Source organism: Hyla sarda, chromosome 1 (genome assembly GCF_029499605.1).
Source record: "Hyla sarda isolate aHylSar1 chromosome 1, aHylSar1.hap1, whole genome shotgun sequence".
Lineage (NCBI taxonomy): Eukaryota > Metazoa > Chordata > Amphibia > Anura > Hylidae > Hyla > Hyla sarda.
The window spans coordinates 176,914,542-176,931,900 of record NC_079189.1 but is presented as its reverse complement, the minus strand read 5'-3'; the positions used below and the strand labels follow the sequence as shown (position 1 = coordinate 176,931,900).

At 38.3% G+C, this 17,359-nt stretch overlaps 1 protein-coding gene across 1 annotated transcript in view; it reads left to right on the top strand.

Moving 5' to 3' along the window:
- Window positions 1-16,624, top strand: part of COL25A1 (collagen type XXV alpha 1 chain) — a 452,042-nt gene extending 435,418 nt beyond the window's left edge. Inside the window, exons 36-39 of the mRNA XM_056564488.1 lie at window positions 2,012-2,098; window positions 2,460-2,537; window positions 7,464-7,502; window positions 10,061-16,624. Coding sequence (XP_056420463.1) covers window positions 2,012-2,098; window positions 2,460-2,537; window positions 7,464-7,502; window positions 10,061-10,063 — 207 coding nt within the window. The 3' untranslated portion in view covers window positions 10,064-16,624. The remainder of the gene's footprint in view (window positions 1-2,011; window positions 2,099-2,459; window positions 2,538-7,463; window positions 7,503-10,060) is intronic.
- The last annotated feature ends 735 nt before the right edge of the window (window positions 16,625-17,359 follow it).

Below are 17,359 nucleotides of genomic sequence, written 5' to 3'. Positions count from 1 at the left end.
GTGCTTAAAGGGGTACTCCACTGCTCAGCGTTTGAAACAAACTGTTCCGAATGCTGGAGCTGGCGCCGGGCGCTTGTGACGTCATAGCCCTTCATGACGTCATGCCCTGCCCCCTCAATGCAAGTCTGTGGGAGGGGGTGGGGCTATGATGTCACGAGCTCACGGCGCAGGCTCCAGCATTCGGAACAGTTTATTCCAAACACTGAGCAGCGGAGTACCCATTTAAGGGGTTAAGGTTGTATGCAAAGAGCTCAGGACTCCAACCTACTTCATACACGATGGCACCCTGCTACTTTCAGCAGCTGAAGGCTGTCGCTAATAGCTGACATGGAGCAATTTCCTCTTTCGGCTATTAAAGTGGTTGACCAACTTCAACACGTTTAAAAAAAAAAAAAAACACTGCAGTGAGTATGATGTATTACTTACACATACTTTGAGCATTCTCTGTAGGCCAATTTTCTCCCATCTCTCCCCACCGCTCTCACTTGGCCCCCTGTCACACTCGGCAGCCAGATGGCTCAATTTTCTTTACAGGGCTGCCTTTAGAGCAGCATGTGACGATACACGTCACTGTGCAGTCTCCATAGCAATACACTGAACTCAAGTAAGGAGCACAGAAGCAATGAGGAGGCATGATGACATGTATCATCACATGCTCCTCCATAGGCAGCCATGTATGGACGATGGGGTAGATTTATCAAAACTTGTGCAAAGGAAAAGTTGCCCATAGCAACCAATCAGATCGCTTCTTTCATTTTGCAGAAGCCTTGTTAAATATGAAAGAAACAAGCTGATTGGATGCTATGGGCAACTGAACAACTTTTCCTCTGGACTGGTTTTGATAAATCTCACCCGATGAGCTGTCTGGCTGCATAAGGGGACAGGGGACATAGATGGAGTGGAGCTCTGTGGTGTCAGAGAAGTCTCAAACTATGTGTAAGTCATTGTTCATAATCACTCCAGAGATTTATTAAACAACCTACTAAAGGTGGCCAACACTTTTAACATTTAGAGCGGCAATTAAACACCTACCCTAAGTGTCATTGGTGGTGCAGTGGTTTAAATCGGCTGCAATGCGATCTTAGGGAGCCGATCACCTTTACATATAAAAAACGTTATATCTCGGCATTGGAAAAGACTATGAAGATATTTATGTCATGGGGCATGAAGTGTGTCTGGAGAGAAATGGGACTTGAGCCCACTCCATATAAAACAGTGTCTGACTGTTTCAGCAGCTGAGGGCCGCCACAATTTGAGTATTGTTGTAATTGTTCAGACCTGACAAATAAAGATAGCATGTTGATTTTACTGCCCAGTGAGTCTAAGTTTCCACTTGGTTTTTTTTCTGGCAGTTTGTGGAATACTGCCACTGCAGTTTTTGAGCCAAAATCGGAAGTGGATCCATAAGGGAGGAGAAGAGTAAGTCCTTCCTTTATATGTCCTATTCCTTTTGAATGCACTTCTGGCTTTGGCTCAAAAACTTCAGTGGCAGATATCCAAAAACTGCCAGAAAAAAAACAAGTGAAAACTTAGCCTCAATGGTGTAAAAATGAGTGGTAAAATGAAGGGTGCCATAACAAAAAAAAAAAAAAAAAAAAAAAAAAGCCCCTATATGGCTCTGTAGATGGAAAAAATGTATGGCTTTTAGAGAGGAGGAGAAAATGCAAATACAAAAAATGTAAATTACCTGGGTCATTAAGGGGTTAAGGGACTTTTTAGCACCAGTAGTCTTTTCTATCTACTCCTATGTTTCCTTACTAAAATCTAAAAACAATTCTCTGTAGGTCATATGCCTGAACATATTGTTCATATAAACAGAATTATATTACACTTTATTTTTTCAGTGCTCACATGCTTGTATTAAAACAGTTTCAGGCGATTTGTCTTTTCATTCCAGCAAACATAGCAGGCACAACATCATGGTAAATGTTCCTTCAGACCTCTCATCTGCTGACACTTTTGATACATTATGTTTTTTTTATTTTTTTTTTATAAACCATTGTATTCACAGGGGGAAAAGGGAAGGAAAGGCAAAAAAGGGCCTAAAGGGGAGAAAGGAGAACAGGGTGCCCCTGGATTAGATGCACCTTGCCCGTTGGTATGTCTCAGAAATCCAGTAATCATGCCATGAAATCTAATGTGTTTCGGGAAGAGCAAACCTTCAGAAACCCAACAGTCCAAAAAGTCTACACCCTATAAGATATCTAACATCTTTCAGCCAGTTGTAGCCATGGTGCAACATAATGTATTGAGAAGTTTAATACTTAATATAATTTAGTAGTTGGACATGGCCATAGGTGAAATTTTATAATTATGTAATGCTGGGATCGTGGTGGAAAATGAATGTTTGCTCTTTCACGTTCTTTTTTCTCTCCTTTTTTTGTTTTTGTTTCGAACAGGCTTTTCATTTCAAAGGTGTATATTGATTAGTAACATTACAAGTTAATCTTTACAAACAGGGTTTCCGTGGATTAAAGGGGGAAAAAGGGGAACCAGGTCAGCCTGGCCTGGATGGGCTGGATGCCCCTTGCCAATTGGTACAGTATTTCTCTTTCCTATCCTTCCCTGCATGTGAGTCCTTGTCTTAGTCACCAATGCAAAGACCTCTCAACTGGAAATATTTGCATTGGAAAAATATGCATGATCTTGCATGGATCAATATATCCTATCACATGACTAACAGAGTATTTCCTATTTCACCGTTAACCCGTGTAAGTGCTCACACTGTATGTCCTTCCACTGTATTTTTCCTCAGAATGTTCTACAAGCGATCAAACATTGGCGTGTTTGCCTACACAGACACATATAACCCTGCAGTAAAATATGGATAACCGCTATAAAGACCTTACATTAGCAGCTTGTGACTGTCTACAGTTTAGACAGTCCTTTGTCAGAAAACATATAGGTAATCTATGTAGTAATATGATATAATAGCCTGCAGCCCAATCCTTTCGCTACACACCCTTTATAATGTCTTAGATTCCCTGTGAAACTTACTTCACCTTACCCTGTAGTTTTCTTCACAGCTTCCTCTCCTCCACTCAGCATGAATCTAAAATCCTGCCCATACTAAAATGATACTAGAAATCCCTTTCCTTGTACCAATATGGCAAACATTTTTATTTTATTTCTATAAAAAAAAGTCACCAAGTTAGGGAAAGGTTTTTTTTTTTATGATCTGTTGACACTACTGTCAGTGTTTGTTCCATAGGTTTCTGCTAATTGATTATATTAGGATCCATTAACTTTCGTGGCTCTGGTAATAAGTAAAGCCATGATGCTAGTGTGAACAGAACCTAAAAAAACTCAAAAGAAAGCAAAAACAATATCTAAGAACAACTGTGTTATTATTTTTTGCATAATACAGACAAGGTATGCTGTTATGCTGGGGAAAAATGAAGCATGCATATTGCATAAACATCTGTAATTTTGTCTTTACTATATGTTGTTTATATCTGGAGGATACAGAATTCTATTTGATATAATCTTTACAACAATCATCTTAATATGGATTTCACTATATAATAAATAAATAAAAATATCTGGAAATAGGATTCCCTGAAATATATCTTGTGTAATCTTTTAATAGCCTGTTCAGCCATTTTTCAGCTATCATGATCCCTATAATGGCTACATATCAGCGTAGATAGGTTCCCAACACATATTTTACAATTAATTGAATTGTAGTAGCACAAAATCATCAATCACTTTTAATTGAAGGATTGAAGTGAAGGGATGCTAAACTCCTTAGGTGCCATGGTGGCATCATTCACATTAGATGACTGGCAGCCAAACTTTTAATTTCAGTTAGATCAACAGACTATTTATTGTCGTGTATTCACTCTGCTTTATTTCGCTTGGTGTTGACTAAAGTTTGTAGATCTCCTGGTCTTCACTGTTTACTCCTGCATGGAGGTAAGGGTTATGCTCGGGGCAGGAAGCTTTTCAGGTTGAAGCAGGTTTACATGCAGTAGGCCAAAGTCTGAGATGGCAGTCAGGAATGGAGCCAAGTCAGGTGTCAGATGAACCGTCCAAAGCAAGACAGAAGTACTATCCAAGAACAAAGTAGGCATGGTATGGCAGGACAATTCCCTTTTGAATAAGGCACCAGACCTGGCCTAATCTTTGGGCATCAGATAGCTCAGCAACCTGATGTCACCAAGCAGCTAGAGTAGAAGAATTGTAGCCCAGGAAAACCAAGGCAGAAGATAGATTTCCTAGATAAAGGACATGGCAACAGAATCCAGGAACTGCTGGAACTAGTTAGGTGAGCCACAAAACCCACCCAAGACTGAGAAAAGAAGCACAACCATATTCCTAAGAAATCCAACTTCTCTTCTTAGGACCATATTCCTTACAATCATTAAAGGGGTACTCCTTCCCTACACATCTTATCCCTTATACAAAGGATAGGGGATAAGATGTCTGATCGCGGGGATCCCGCCGCTAGGGACCCCGGCAATCTTCCTTCTTCACTCGGAATTCGTTTAGATCGTCAGGTGTAGCGCCAGAGGCTCGTGACATCACGGTTGTGCCCCGCTCTTGAAGTCCAACAACCACCATTAGTGGTTGTTACCCAGCATTGATTACCTGTGTAGGGGATGAAGATGGCTGAATAGAATACTAAAATACATTATACAAGAGAACAAGGCATTTTTACTTTTATTTTTTGTGTATTCTGTTGCCTTTCAGTATGCACAGTAAGCAATTGTGCAATAATGAGGTCCCCCCACCACTTTCTTAAAGGGGTACTCCAGTGGAAAACTATTTTTTTCAAATCAACTGGTTACAGAAATGTAAACAGATTTGTAAATGACTTTTATTAAATAATCTTAATCCTTCCAGTACTTATCAGCTGCTGTATGTTTCAGAGGAAGTTGAGTTTTTCTTTTCATTCTGACCACAGTGCTCTCTGCTGACATCTCTGTCCATGTCAGGAACTGTCCAGAGCAGGAACAAATCCCCATAGCAAACCTCTGCTGTTCTGGACAGTTTCTGACATGGACAGAGGTCTCAGCAGAGAGCACTGTGGTCAGAATTTAAAGAACAACTCAACTTCCTCTGTAGCATACAGCAGCTGATACGTGCTGAAAGGATTAAGATTTTTAATAGAAGTAATTTACAAATCTATTAACTTTCTTCAACCACTGACGTACCCCTTTAAACATTCCATAGTGAATATAGGCTGCACCCACTGTTCCACTACTTACACAGCACCTGGATGCTTTCTTTCATGTCTTACTTCTCCGTAATAATATGGATTTTTCTTCTCGGACCGAAATGTCATACTGTCTATAACAAGGATTGCTAAAATAAAAATTCACACGTTTTCACATCATTTAAGTGCCAAGTTTATTGGAAATTATACAAGGATTGGGATCCTACTTGAGCACCATATGAGTGAAACATGGCCCTTAAAGGATGCTATGCATTCTTGAAGTACCAAGTGTTATAAATTCTGAATAATTATATTTACATTTTATCTCACATTGTAAACTCCAGATGTAAATGACAGTTCATTTCTAGCTTCCAGTTCATTAAATCAGTGAGAATACTCATAAGGGATTGTTGTGACTGGAATAATGTATGTATACTGTATGAGTGCATGCCGTCTGCAAATCTGTAAATTACAGAACATGATGATAAAGTAATGTACCATAAGATTAGCACAACTTTCTGCCACATAAAGGATTTCATCATTAATAACAACAATGGAGTCAATGGGTTTCATTACTTTAAACATGATTTTAACAAATATATAATGCATACAAAAAAGGCATGGTGACAAATAGTAACTGTTGCAGCTACTAGCTTGTAGCACTGATACAATGTAAAAGACTGTATATTATGGTGCTACAAAGCCAAAGTGGATTGTAAACAACAACATTTTAAGTAGAGGTTAATCTCACCTAGTAATAAATTTAAACTCAGCATTTGAAGGGAGCCTGTCATCACTTTCATGCTGCCTGAACCAGGAGTCAACAGGGCGTTCCTGGTGGCTTCTCCGCACCCCACCAGCCTTGATTGATGAATACAAAAGAAAGAAATCATGTGGGCACTCACTGTACCTAGTTCAATGCAGGTTTCTTTATTCAGGTAGCGGATGAACACATGTTCTGGCGGGGTGCCAGGAGCGAGCGTGTGACCTGAGGAAGTGCCAGGATCGGCACAAAATAGCTATCGTCCCACACGCTCGCTCCTGGCGCCCCGCCGGAACATGTGTTCATCCCCTACCTGAATAAAGAAACCTGCATTGAAAGAAGTATCGTGAGTGCCCACGTGATTTCTTTCTTTTGTATTGTTGAGATTGCTGTATCTCTATGCGGGTTGTGCACCGGGTAAAGTTCATAGTAACAGGAGTTGCCGCCGCATCGCTGCATTAACCGAGTGTATCCACAACCACTATATACAGCTTTTACCAGTGGCAGCATCTATATCTTGCTTTCAATACTTGATTGATGAATGTCTCCCTGTTTGGGTATAGTGTAGATAGAAATGGGTATACTGTAGATAGAAATCTATATGAAAGTGATGACAGGTTCCATTTAAATCTGAAAGGCTACAGGAAGCTAAATTCCACCAGCTACTTTCCTCATATTATCAATAGTGGGTTAGGCTAGGTTTTTACATGGGTTTTTTCTGGCATCTTTTGGGAAAACTGCCACTGCAGTTTTTGAGCCAAAGTCAGAAGTGGATCCAATAGGAAGGAGAAGTGTAAGTACTTCTTTATATTTCCCCATTTCTTCTGAAAACAGTTTCAGAACTGTAGTGGCAGTTTGTGGAAACCTAGCCTGGGTCTTTCAGTCTCCTGCTGTTCCATACATTGGTACTTTATTCCCTGCTGAATCATTGTAAACAGGATACAGAAGCTGTCATCATACAGTGACTGTTGCTTGTGATTGATTATCTGGTGGATATTTTTACATTCAGGAGCTGTTCTTTCTCTCCGTGTCATGTTGCCATAGCAGGTTCATGTTCTGTCTTTGATCCAATGGATGTTGCAGCCTGTTGCTGACTGCAGTGATGTGGTACCATGGAAAACATGTCAGCATTGTGACCATCTATTGGCTGATCAAATGGATACAAAGTAATATTTCTCTGCTATGACATCAGGATGCCATAAGTGACCCAAGTATTGATAACAAATCAAATTTATAAGGGAGATATGTGGCATTATTTCCTCTTAGAATTTTTTTTTCTTAAAAAGAAAAACAAAGAAAAATAGTAATAATTAAAATAAAGATATTATAAAATTAACATTTTGGTTAAAACTTTTATCTTTTATTATACTATATAATAACATATCTGGAAAGTTGCAAACTCACTGAGTAATAAGCAACACAATACATTTTGCAATTGTAATATTACCACATTTTTACTTGTGCCATAAAGAATCAGCTTTTTATTAGGTATGAATCTTGAGGAATCTTGACATCTTCTTATATTCTTGTGTGTGTGAACAGGGACCAGATGGACTTCCAATGCCTGGTTGCTGGCAGAAGGTGAGAACCACCTAGTCCTACACTAAAGATTGGAGATATATGTGTTTAACCATGATCTATACAGTGTAATTTTGTTGATAAAATAGACAATTAAATTGCATGATTTCTTTAACTGAATTTTAAGAAGCTGATACCATTTTAAGTTAGGGTTAGAGGGAGACTTAGGCTGTGCCTACCTTTGTATTAAGTTGTAATAGGGGTGTGACAAAATAACCATGATAAGTTACAATGTGGTGTGATTCTTGTTTCATAGAAAGCTATGTGAAAAATGCAAATTGCATGCTGCCTGTCTATTGAAAATGCCAAATCTCATGGAAGTCACATCACACAACTTGAGACATGCGACAATATGCCAGGTGTGGTGCACCACAAGTCTCCAACTAATCCTAGCTTTGATGTCATCACGATAAGAATGCACAAATGTTTTTGTTTTTTTAAATGTGTAATCATTAGATTGCTGTGTATAACGAGAATAAACCTTCTTCATCTTCTCATTTCTTCATGACATTTTTAAAGGAAATGCTATTTTCCTGGCAGGAGAATTACAGTGTTATTTTTATTATTATTGATGCAGAAAACAAATGATCATGTTGCCACTATATATTTACAATCCAATAGTAAAACAATGTGGGGCAACATAGGAAAAGTGTTTATACAGAACACTGTCGACTAGCAGGGCCATTTTACAGCAGAGCTCAGGCTGATGGCTGATACAGTTTAGCATGAGTGGAGTTTGAGCTGATCACACAGGCATTGTCACTGTGCCCATGCGATCAAGCAGCAGGAGCCTGGATGTCATAAATGGGTGATGCCCCCAGCAGTTTATGCCCTTATACGCCATGGCATCTATAGAGAGGAGCTCTCTCTGTTACCATTGGCATCCCAAGAACTAAGTCATGGGTGCCAACAGTTACCATGGCACATGCCCACAAACCTGATTTAGCTGTGTAGGTATCTGGCCAAACTAGAGGCACAACCTATTACATTGTCTGTCAGTGTAACACTGACAGGCCTCAATGCTTAAGTATATTGAGTATACAAAAGAATCATGTCAGTGATCAATTGATCACACAGTACAATGACTCTAATGATCAAAGCAATAAAACAAATTCTTCCCTGACATTGCATTGGGAACGGCGTAAAAAATGCTTTTTTTTTCTTTTTTCTTGCATCCTGCTTCCACCAAAAAAAAATTATTATAAGTTATTTTATGTACCCCAAAATAACATGAATAAAAACAAAAATTCATGTCAAACGAAATCAACCATCATACTGCTGCGTTGATGGAAAAAAATAATGTTGGCTCTTGAAATAAACATGCAAAAAATAAACTAGATGTACGCGAGATGCATAGGAACCTGACGTGAGGTGATCAGCTGATCGCACCAGCCAATGCTTTCTTAAAGGAATTGTCTTTCATGAGACAACACTCTAAATTACAGTAATCCAGTATCCCATATATTCTCAGGTCAAAAATGTATTTTGTATGAAATGTTTGCATATATCAAAAGATAATTATTAGTTTATTGTGATAAATGTGGAAGATTAGTAATGTCAATGTCGACAAATTACATTATAATTCTTCTCTATAGAATTTCAGAGGTGTTATCCCATATCCTGTTAATATTTTAAATATATGTTGAAGAAACTTTATGATCACATGTTGAATAGGGCTATCAGAAATCCATTTGCTATCTGCTAACACAACCCTATTCAGATATATGAAACAGATTCCCTGTCACAGAAATTTCTAATAGATATCTGCTAAATATGTCTTAATAGAGGATGGGGTGCAATCACCTGATAGGCTCCCATAGTGCTGCCTATGTCCAGGGGGAAACAAGAAAATTGGACAAGAGATTCCATTCTGTTGGATCCTTGCTTCCCCCAGTGACAGCCAACAAACAAATCTTGTAGCCAAACAGAAAAAAAAATATAATAGGAGTATGCAGTAGAATATGATACAGTAGATACTATAATGCTTTTATATAACTTCAAAGGTATAGTGGCACTATTGTTATAAAGTAGTCAGGGTCACTGGGCTGCGGTACCTCTATCACAGCAGGAGACTGAAGTCCTGAGTGTACGGGTCTGGCGGTGCTGGGAACCAGAAAGAACTAAGTCACTAAATACAAATAGCATAGAAAAGACACGGTTACTCTCACTCACCGCTAGGCTTCGGCCGACTCGGCTTCGGCTTCAACTGCTCACACGGACATCACCGGTTTCAGACCTGATGCAGGGCACTCAGAGGCGACTAACGACGGTTTTGCGCTGAGTGCACAGCGCAAAACCGCCGGCAGTCGCCTCTGAGCGCAATGCATCAGGTCTGGAATCGGTAATGTCCATGTGAGCAGTTACAGCGGAGTCGGCCGACTGAAGCCTAGCGGTGAGTGCGGGTAACCGTGTCTCTTCTATGCTAACTATAATGCTTTTATATTTGTATTAGGTCGGAGTCATTAAAGTGAATGAACAGACAACCTCAGTGTTGCATTGTACTGGCATGGCGTATCTATTAACAGCAATTTTTTGTTTGTTTTTTTTATTTCTCTTTGCAGTGACAGATCTAACCATGCAAGCATGAAGTTGTATATAATCAAAACTTTGTATTTATAGAGAAAAACAAGATGATTTCATATGTTTACAAACACCTTCTTCTACTTGTCCATTAGTTTATCTTTTACCCACCTGCACAAGCTATTTGGCAGTAGTCTTCGCTGCTGTTGAAATCTCCAGGACTAAAGAGATACCCTGTTTTTATTGCTTTACTTGTACACACTTGTAGACATGATTCCATTGATCATCTGGGACCAGTTCACCGGATACACAATGTCCATCACATTCTTCTGCCCATGCCAAATAGCAACGGTGGCTTGTGTCGTTTAACATATTTGTACAGACTAATGGCTTGCATGAATTGTTTCTAAGAGTTTGCTGTGTGGTTGAACCTCACATGCTAGATGAATGCTCATTATGGCTACTTTACTAGAACTCTTAATATCTGACTTTCATCCATTCTAAGGGAGTGACGCCATGGCTTGTAGCAAGGAAGAGATAAAGCTAACATAATGGAAACTTTGCTCAAATTCGGAGATCCATCTATAGATGTTCAATCTCCCACCGGGCAAGTCATTCTTCTACTGAGGCATAAAGGTCCTGATTGTCTTCAGCATCTTTTCATTCCATGCTACCCAAGGCCCCCCCCAGGAAGTAGAAGATGGGCATATGATGGCTACTGAATATGCCCCCTGTGATTCAACAAAGTTTGGAGTTGAGTCGTGTAAAAGGCTTAGGCCTGTGGGAATGGAGAAGCTCCGTTGAAGGAATCGTCTTGTAGTCTTGTACTTATACAGAACAGTCCTTCATCTTGCTGGTTCTAAGAAGCGAAGCAGTTACGGAGATCCTCCATACATAATTGTATGACAAGAGTTTGATACCCACAGGTTTAAAGCGTATAAACCTGTATGACAGGATCATATTCTAAATTATGTTCATGTTTTTTATTGTTATTTTATTAGAATGTTTTTATTACATTCAAGAAATGTGCTACATAACTTTATTACAAAATGTTAGGATTGCCAAATGTTCTTGCTTTGTGCCACTGCCTAACATGCTGATAATCTGTAAACATGCCTTATTTTTGCTATTGTTATACTCTTGTTCTGGAAGCCTTGCCGAAGCTTCAATCTTTCGTAAGCGACTAGATGTTGTGCATAGAGCAGGTGCGCCATTATTGTGTCACTTCCGTTTATCTACATATTCCAAGCATAGGAAGTGGTCGAAAGGTTAGCTGCTTATACAGTTATAGATGTAATATATTATTCATCTCTGTCTAACTACTTGGTACAGAAAAATGTTATATATTTTTTGTTTTATTCTACATAAAAAAAAAAAAGTAAAAGAAAAAAAAACATTGTGTTCACTGAAGGGAAAAACCTTTATTTCTGGGCCCTGAAATTTTATATGACCATTCACATATAGATGTATAGGTCTGTATTCAGAATGTTACATTATTCTATTCTAAAGCTGAGTTTAAAACACAAAATGACTTTTTGGTAAAGTGACAAAAATAACTTTTTGGTTTATATCTTGTGGCACCAGAGCAAGGCGGTACCAAGTCATATCCTTTGATTTTTTGCAATACTATCATTATTATTGTCTTTACGTTCAGAGAGATAATGAGCAAGGTATAATATAAGTGTATTCTGTGCTGCTATAACTCTGTTCTGTATATAAGGGTTTAGTCCTATCTTCTAGTTTAGACAATCAGGGTTGTCAACCTGAATATTTCTTTTTTTCGTGATGTTTTTTTTACTGACAAATTGGAAAATCAAATACAATTATAAAGATTATTTCCCTAAATATTGATATAAAAGCATTTGCTCTGAACTGTAAAATGGTAATAATTATAGTACCAATTATAGTCATAGTTTCTCATGGACACTGGAAAAGCGTCCCCTATTTTTACAAATAGGTTGACAAGGGTTGTCAAATAGGTTGACAACCCTGAAGATTATCCAAATAGGTTTTGCCTTCCTGTGTGGCAACAATGATATCACAAAAGTTTATTCTTCATAGATCAAGTAAAATAAATAATAATTTTCTATAATTTCCTAACATTTTGCGAAATTCTTAGTTTGAAACTTTTTCATGTAAAGAAATCAGTTTAGTCAGAAAATGCCAAATTATATTATGATCCTTATTTGGCTCACTACTATATCAGTTCAATGATTTACGCAGTCACATTTCTTAATATTCTGATCTTACAATTCTTAGCAGCTTTTTACCATAATTGAAAATTATTGGAACGTTCTGATATGTTACTCCTATATCGTGTGTATGCATCTACCAGAGGCAAACAATCCGATAGAGAGAAGGACTTTTCCATTAATATTGGCTTTGCATTGTAATGTAGTCAATTGTACTGTCATTCTGTTTTTGCCCAGGGTTGTCCTGTTCTATAGGTGCCCAAAAGCCATTCTGCCATATAGGAAGTCACCAAATAACATATGGTAGATGAAGGGCACTGTTAAAGATTTTGTATTAGGGGTCAGGAGCTGTATTCTAGAAAAAAAATATATGTTCTGGATGGCAGTATAATATAATAAAACATACTTATTTATTATTGATCCCCAGCTGGTTGACATTGCCTGTCACATGGTAAATGCAGTAAAAATTCTCACTTAGTCATTCACAGGCTGAGGCAGGTCACTACTGTGGCCAGTGATTGGCAGAGCAGGCATCTCCTATGTGTCAGGATGGAGACCAGGAACCATTCTATCAGAACGGTTTTCATTTCTCAGGTTTAGTGTGGAACTTGTTGGATCATGAGTCTAGTTTTCAAAGTCCAGATTATGGCTTAGAGAGAAAATTGCGTGGATCTTTTGCATATCTTTATGAAAATACTGGGAGATAAGCTGGAAAAAACATTTGATGGTAACATTAATTATTATAGAAGACATTGCTGATTATTAAACATGCTTTCATGTGTGAAATTTTGCTATAAATTTACACCCATTTGTCTAACCATTTGGCTTCGTCAATGTGTCTCACTACACATAACATTCTACCGTTCCTAAAAATGGTTTATTTAGTAATATGTTCATAAAATATTAGTTCACGACAGGGCTCAAGTCCTGCAGGAACGCATGGGAACTGAGTTCCTGCACTTTTTTCACAACAGGAACACCATTGCCATTAGCAGTAATTCTGCAGGAATGGCCCTTGAGTAGAAATCGAGTTCCTGCACTTTTTTTTCCCAGAACTTGACCCCTGGTTCACGATCAATAAAGGGGATGCTGTGACCACATAGGAGCATAACAGTATTATAAATGGTATAGCTTCTGTTCATGTCATTAGTCTGCTTCTTTCCTAACTTTAGGATATTGTTTCAATAAGCACTCAGAGTAGATAAGTACTACTAAGCAGGGCTCAAGTTCTGTAGGAATGCATGGGAAGGAAGTTCCTGCACTTTTTTTCACAGAAGGAATACTGTTCCCATTAGCAGGAGTCCTGCAGGTTCAGCCCTTGAGGGGAAATCTTGGGTAAGTCCCCACCCTTTTTTCCCAGGACTTAACCCCTGCTAAGAGTAACATACAGTTCAAATTCCCTCTACATTAAATTGGTTTTCTAGAAAACACTATCCACAGCAAAAGGTATGAATACGGTAGTTGATTGGTGCGGTTTTAATCCCTTAAGGACCAAGGACGTATGGGTACGTCCTTGGTCCCGCTCCCATGATATAACGCGGGGTTACACGGTAACCCCGCATCATATCGCGGCGGGCCCGGCGTCATAGTGAAGCCGGGACCCGCCACTATTAGCGCACGGCACTTAAAAACGAAAGTAAAAGTGCCCGGCTAGCTCACGGAGCTGTTTGGGATCACCACGGTATAATCGCGACATCCCGAACAGCTGAAGCACAGGAGGAGGTCTTCTTACCTTCTCCTGCGCTGTCCGATCGCCGAATGAATGCTTCAAGCCTGAGATCTAGGCTTGAGCATTCAATCGCCAAAAACACTGATTGATCCATTCCTATGGAGATGCATTGATCAGTGTTAAAGATCAGTAAATGCAATGTTATAGCCCCTTATGGGAGCTATAATATTGCATAAGAAAAGTGTAAAAAAATCATTAACCCTTTCAATTATCCCTTCCGCTAATAAAAGTTTGAATCACCTGGCATTTCCAAGAATAAAAAAAACACAGTGTAAATAAAAATAAACATATGTGGTATCGCCGCGTGCAGAAATGTCCGAATTATAAAAATATACTGCTTTTTAAACCCACGTTCAATGGCGCACGCGCAAAAAAATTCCAGAGTCCAAAATAGCGTATTTTTGGTCACTTTTTATATCATGAAAAGATGAATAAAAAGCGATTAAAAAGTCCGATCAATGCAAAAATGGTACCGTTAAAAACTTCAGATCACGGCGCAAAAAATGAGCCCTCATACTGCCCCATACATGGAAAAATAAAAAAGTTAAAGGGGTCAGAAGATGACAATTTAAATTTTTTCCAGAAGTACGACAAAATCAAACCTATATAAGTAGGATATCATTTTAATCGTATGAACCTACAGAATAAAGATAAGGTGTCATTACTGAAAAATGTACTACGTAGAAACGGAAGCCCCCAAAAGTTACAAAACTGCGGTTTTTTTTTTCAATTTTGTCTCACAATTATTTTTTTTTCCATTTCACCGTATATTTTTGGGCAAAATGACTGACGTCATTACAAAGTAGAATTGGTGGCGCAAAAAATAAGCCATCATATGGATTTTTAGGTGCAAAATTGAAAGAGTTATGATTTTTTTAAAGGCAATGAGCAAAAAACGAAAATGCAAAAATGGGAAAAACCCCGGTCCTTAAGGGGTTAACACCAAAAACCAACTCCACCGCTGATTAGTTAGTCAGTGTCGACAGTATACAAAGAACGGAGCCAAAAGTTGGCTTCATTCCCTATTTGGCAGTGCCACCAGGGTGCTGCAGCCTCAGCTCCTATTGAAGTGAATAGAAACTGAGGCTGCAGTACCCCAGCACCGTCACTATACAGAGAACAGAGCCAACTGCTCCCAGCTCCATTCTCAGTGCACTGACCAGATCAACTATTGATAGCCTATTCTTGAAAACTCCTTTGAATAAAACTTTCCTATATAAAACTTAAAAAAAATAAAGTTGATAACCAAATACATGATTGTATGGACATTGTATAACATTGTCTTCCTTTGTGAGCTGCCCCTACCCAATTCATACGTCTAGATATTACCCCATAGTACTTTCTATTTCCAGCCCACATCTGTTTCCAATTATCCCATATATAACAGGTCAATCTATGACTTCATATTGGAGATATGTAGGTTTATATTTAAGGAGTAAAATGTTTATTTTTATCCATTTGCCAATACAGTTTTATGACTTTATTTCACTATACTTTAACTATACTTTACATTTTTCTATATACTACTGTATCCAAAAATGGACAGATATGGATTCTCATTGTTGTTGTCTAGGAATACATATAGGCTCCCAAAATATTTTATTAAGATTAACTAGAGTACATCATTGTTCCAACCTTGGTTTTCCCTACCCATATAAGCTATCATTTGTACTTTTGAGGCCTTGTAATGATAATGATATAATAGACTATATTCCTTCATTGTATAGTGTATAATATACAGATCAAGATATGTATGTAATAAAAATTGAAAAGTACTCAATTGCTTAAGATTTAACTTCACCCAAAGTGTGCTAATGTGTGACCATTTTAAGGGATTGTCTGAGATTCCATTCCTGTCCATGGGCTGTGTCTGGTATTGTTGCTGAGTTCCTTTTATTTACCTTTTTACTTTTTAAATATTTTTTATAAACATAAAATCACTTTAGGAAAAAGACAGACTTCGGTTTATGAATATGCCTATGAATCCATTATTAGCCCAACATATTGTACAATGCTGGACATGTCTTGAGTTTCATAGAAAGTCATCCCTACTTACATTTTTGAAGAAACTCTCTCACCAACATTGTATCCTCTAGTCCATTACTAAATGACATTATGTAAATAGAAATGAAACTTTTTTTTTTATACCATTCCCTATATTGAGGAGATTTCACATGGGACAGCCAAGAACCGTAAATGGATTTCTCCTCAATAATGGCATCGGAAAGAAAAAAAAGTGTACATAATGTCAAATAATAATAGACAAAAGGATTGAAACGATAATGGGACTGATTCTTTAATATTACAGATAATGTTTTCATGCCATTCAATAGTTGTAGCATCTTTTTCAATCTTAAAATATAAGCCAGCTAAACAGTAGTACTCACTTTCTATGGATACTTTGTATAATACAATATTACTAATTTACATGCCTGGTACTTGCACCAGCCACATGACTATAGTAGCAGATGGGGATCTTTTCGATGGATTCATAGCACTAAAGCATTGTATACCGCAGACCTCACTTCCTTTGTGTTTGAAGGGTTTCTAAAAACATTCATTTACAGTAGTTTGGTAAATGTGGTGCTCCAGTTGTTGTAAACCTACACTCTAAGCCTTTTAAAGGGGTACTCCACTGCCCCAGCGTTCGGAACATTTAGTTCCGAAAGCTGGGCGCGGACTGCAGGGTCGTGACATCATGGCCACGCCCCTCAATGCAAGTCTATGGGAGGGGGCCAATGCCCCCTCCCATAGACTTGCATTGAGGGGATGTGGCGTGACATCATGAGGAGGCGTGGCCATGATGTCATGACCCCCACAGCCGGCACCCAGCTTTTGGAACTAAATGTTCTAAATGCTGGGGCAGTGTAGTACCCCTTTAAGGCACATTGGGAGTTGTAGTTTCACAGCAGCATGAGAGACACATATTGCAGATTTACCATTTGTCTAGACAGTTAGAGACAGGTACATATCCTGAAAATGTGTAAGTGAATGCAGTGTAGTATTTTTTTGTCATTTTTGAAAGATGTATGTATATTCCTGTTCTTTATGTTGAGGTATACATATTTTGTTTATTATTGATTTTTTGTACCTTTTTTTTTAAACACTGTTGATTTTATTGTTTAGGTTGATTTTTGTATTGCAGAATGCAGCAGGACATGTTTTATTTGGCTCTTCTTTTCAGTATTATGCTGCTATCGTGAAAAGGGTCAATGTTGTAACTAGTCACATTGGAAATTGACTACAGTATTATGAAGAAATAAAGTTGGATGCCAATGGCCTTGTATCTACAGCACACACTGTGACCTAATAAATCACATGCTTTAAAGTACTGTAACCCAGGGGCTGACTGAGAGTGACGTAAGACCCCAGTCTGGTACTAGGGATGTCACTGTGCTCAATATGGCGATGTTACTAAA